The 1,997-nt window shown below is 40.4% G+C and overlaps 1 protein-coding gene across 1 annotated transcript in view; it reads left to right on the forward strand.

The window, feature by feature from the left end:
- Positions 1-1,997, forward strand: part of LOC119585123 — a gene marked incomplete in the record, with an annotated part of 13,689 nt that extends 11,692 nt beyond the window's left edge. The window contains 3 exon segments of the mRNA XM_037933755.1: positions 413-600; positions 893-943; positions 1,709-1,997. Of these exon segments, the coding sequence (XP_037789683.1) occupies positions 413-600; positions 893-943; positions 1,709-1,789 (320 nt within the window).

A 1,997-nucleotide genomic window follows, 5' to 3' on the forward strand; every position in this document is an offset into this window, starting at 1 on the left:
GATAGGTAAACGGACGGATAAATTGCTGAGTAAACCGATACATTTTTAAGAATGTAAAATCAGAAAACAGATAAATTTGTGAAACAGTTATCAAAACGATTTGTAAGGTGAAGAGTGATCGCAGTTACAGACAGAAAGGATACAGACTTCTCAGCTGAGATAACGTTTTCCAGGTAGATAGACAATGGCTTATATTCTTTTATTATCTTTTTGTTCATCTGTCTGTTTGTAGTTTATTCTCACTCCCTTTCAGCTATGATGAAAAACACTTGGTAGTAAAATCTAAGTTACTTCATATTGTTTCTGTGATATCTGCGTTATAGTCACAATATAACACCTTTCCTATGCACACTAACAAAACACGTCATCATTATAAGCCTCTAGAATACACACAAGCTCCTCTCCCCTGCAGCCATGAAGTCGGCGGGCGGCTTCATGATCTTCTTCTACCTGCTGTACATCGCCTTCTCCATCCTCATGATCCGCGGAGTCGTGAAGGATCACCGAGGCATGATCCTGCCGTGGCTCAGCCAGAACCTCATCTACATCCTCATGATAATTGCTTTCGCGCTGTGGCTCCAGGCGTCCTACTATCATTACGTGAGTTGATCGTCTTCTGTTTTGGTTTTGCTGTTTGAGTGGCAGTGGGTGGGGTGGGGAGGTATTTGGGGGCAGGGGGAGGGGAGGTCATGCGTTTTGAGTAATTTTTTGTGATGAAGTATAATCTTTTAGAAAATTAATAACATTAAAAAGAAGGAAATGAGAAAATGATCGTGATGATCGTTGGTGAGATTTGTAAAATTGGATGATAATCTGCCATGGATATAATGACCTTATTTTCAAGAAAGACTTTTTTCACGGTTACCAATTTTAACATATACTTATTCCACAGCTGTTATCGGTCTTGTGGACGCTGATATACTTGCTCTTCGCAGCTGCTCATGTAAGTAGTGTTGTAGTGTCCCAGTTACTTTACTCGATAAGTTGTCCGTTAGTTTACAATACTTTATTTCATAGAAATAAAATTTCTCATGGATGGAAACATAGTATATGATGTTAAAATCTTTGGAGGTTGAATTTAGAGTATCTAACAAAAGTTTAATGAATTTGCAGTAAAATTGATTATTATCTGTTATACCGTCTCTACAATTTCCCACTTACAATAATCAAACGAAGACAATTATAACCACCAGTCTTCAGAAAACGACGTAGGTAAAGTGTTTACAACTGGTGTGGCATTGCCTCTTGAACTCGTCCACCGAACTGGCGGTGATAATCCATAGATCTACTTTTCGAAATCTTTTGACACATTCGATTGAGCTGGAAAGAGAGTTCATATCCCGATTATTCCGCAACCACTTGCTTCATTCGACAACAAAAAAAATATATGCAACTGTAAAAGCTTATACTCACAGTTTCTTCTGCGCATTTTTTTCAGGTTCACGATTTAGTTTCACAAGGGCTTATTTTTCTTTGCTTAACTTTCACTTTGTGTTATTACAATGATATGCAAAAAGGTCGTTTACTACGCTATCTTAAAGTTTTATTGTTCTTTTGAGAAGGTGAAACAAGAGATGAGGTAAGACGGACGTACCGCAGGTTCTTCGATATTTAGACCCGTGCATCACCCTCACCAAACTTATAGAAATAGGCAGACAACCCGTTTCCTAAGATCGATGCTCAAGGTCGTGTATCCCTTCCATTACAGGTGTACATGCACAGGTGCGTCAAGAGCCAGTACGACATCATCAAGAGCATGCAAGCGCCCAACATCGTGCAGTTGGTGTGAGTACACGCGGACGGATGGCGATGTGACCAGCCGCATAGAAGCTTACCTCCGGGGCTCAGGTGGGCTACGCAGAGGAACTTCTGCAGGGAACAAAGCAACACAAGAACAAGAGAACAGATTCACCCGGCAAATTCATCGTCCTAGGTGATTTCTTCCAGTCGTATTGTGCGCTGTTTTTGAAGTGACGTCTCACGGTGTAACTGTTTGT

This window comes from Penaeus monodon, chromosome 19, assembly GCF_015228065.2.
Source record: "Penaeus monodon isolate SGIC_2016 chromosome 19, NSTDA_Pmon_1, whole genome shotgun sequence".
In the NCBI taxonomy this organism is placed as follows: domain Eukaryota; kingdom Metazoa; phylum Arthropoda; class Malacostraca; order Decapoda; family Penaeidae; genus Penaeus; species Penaeus monodon.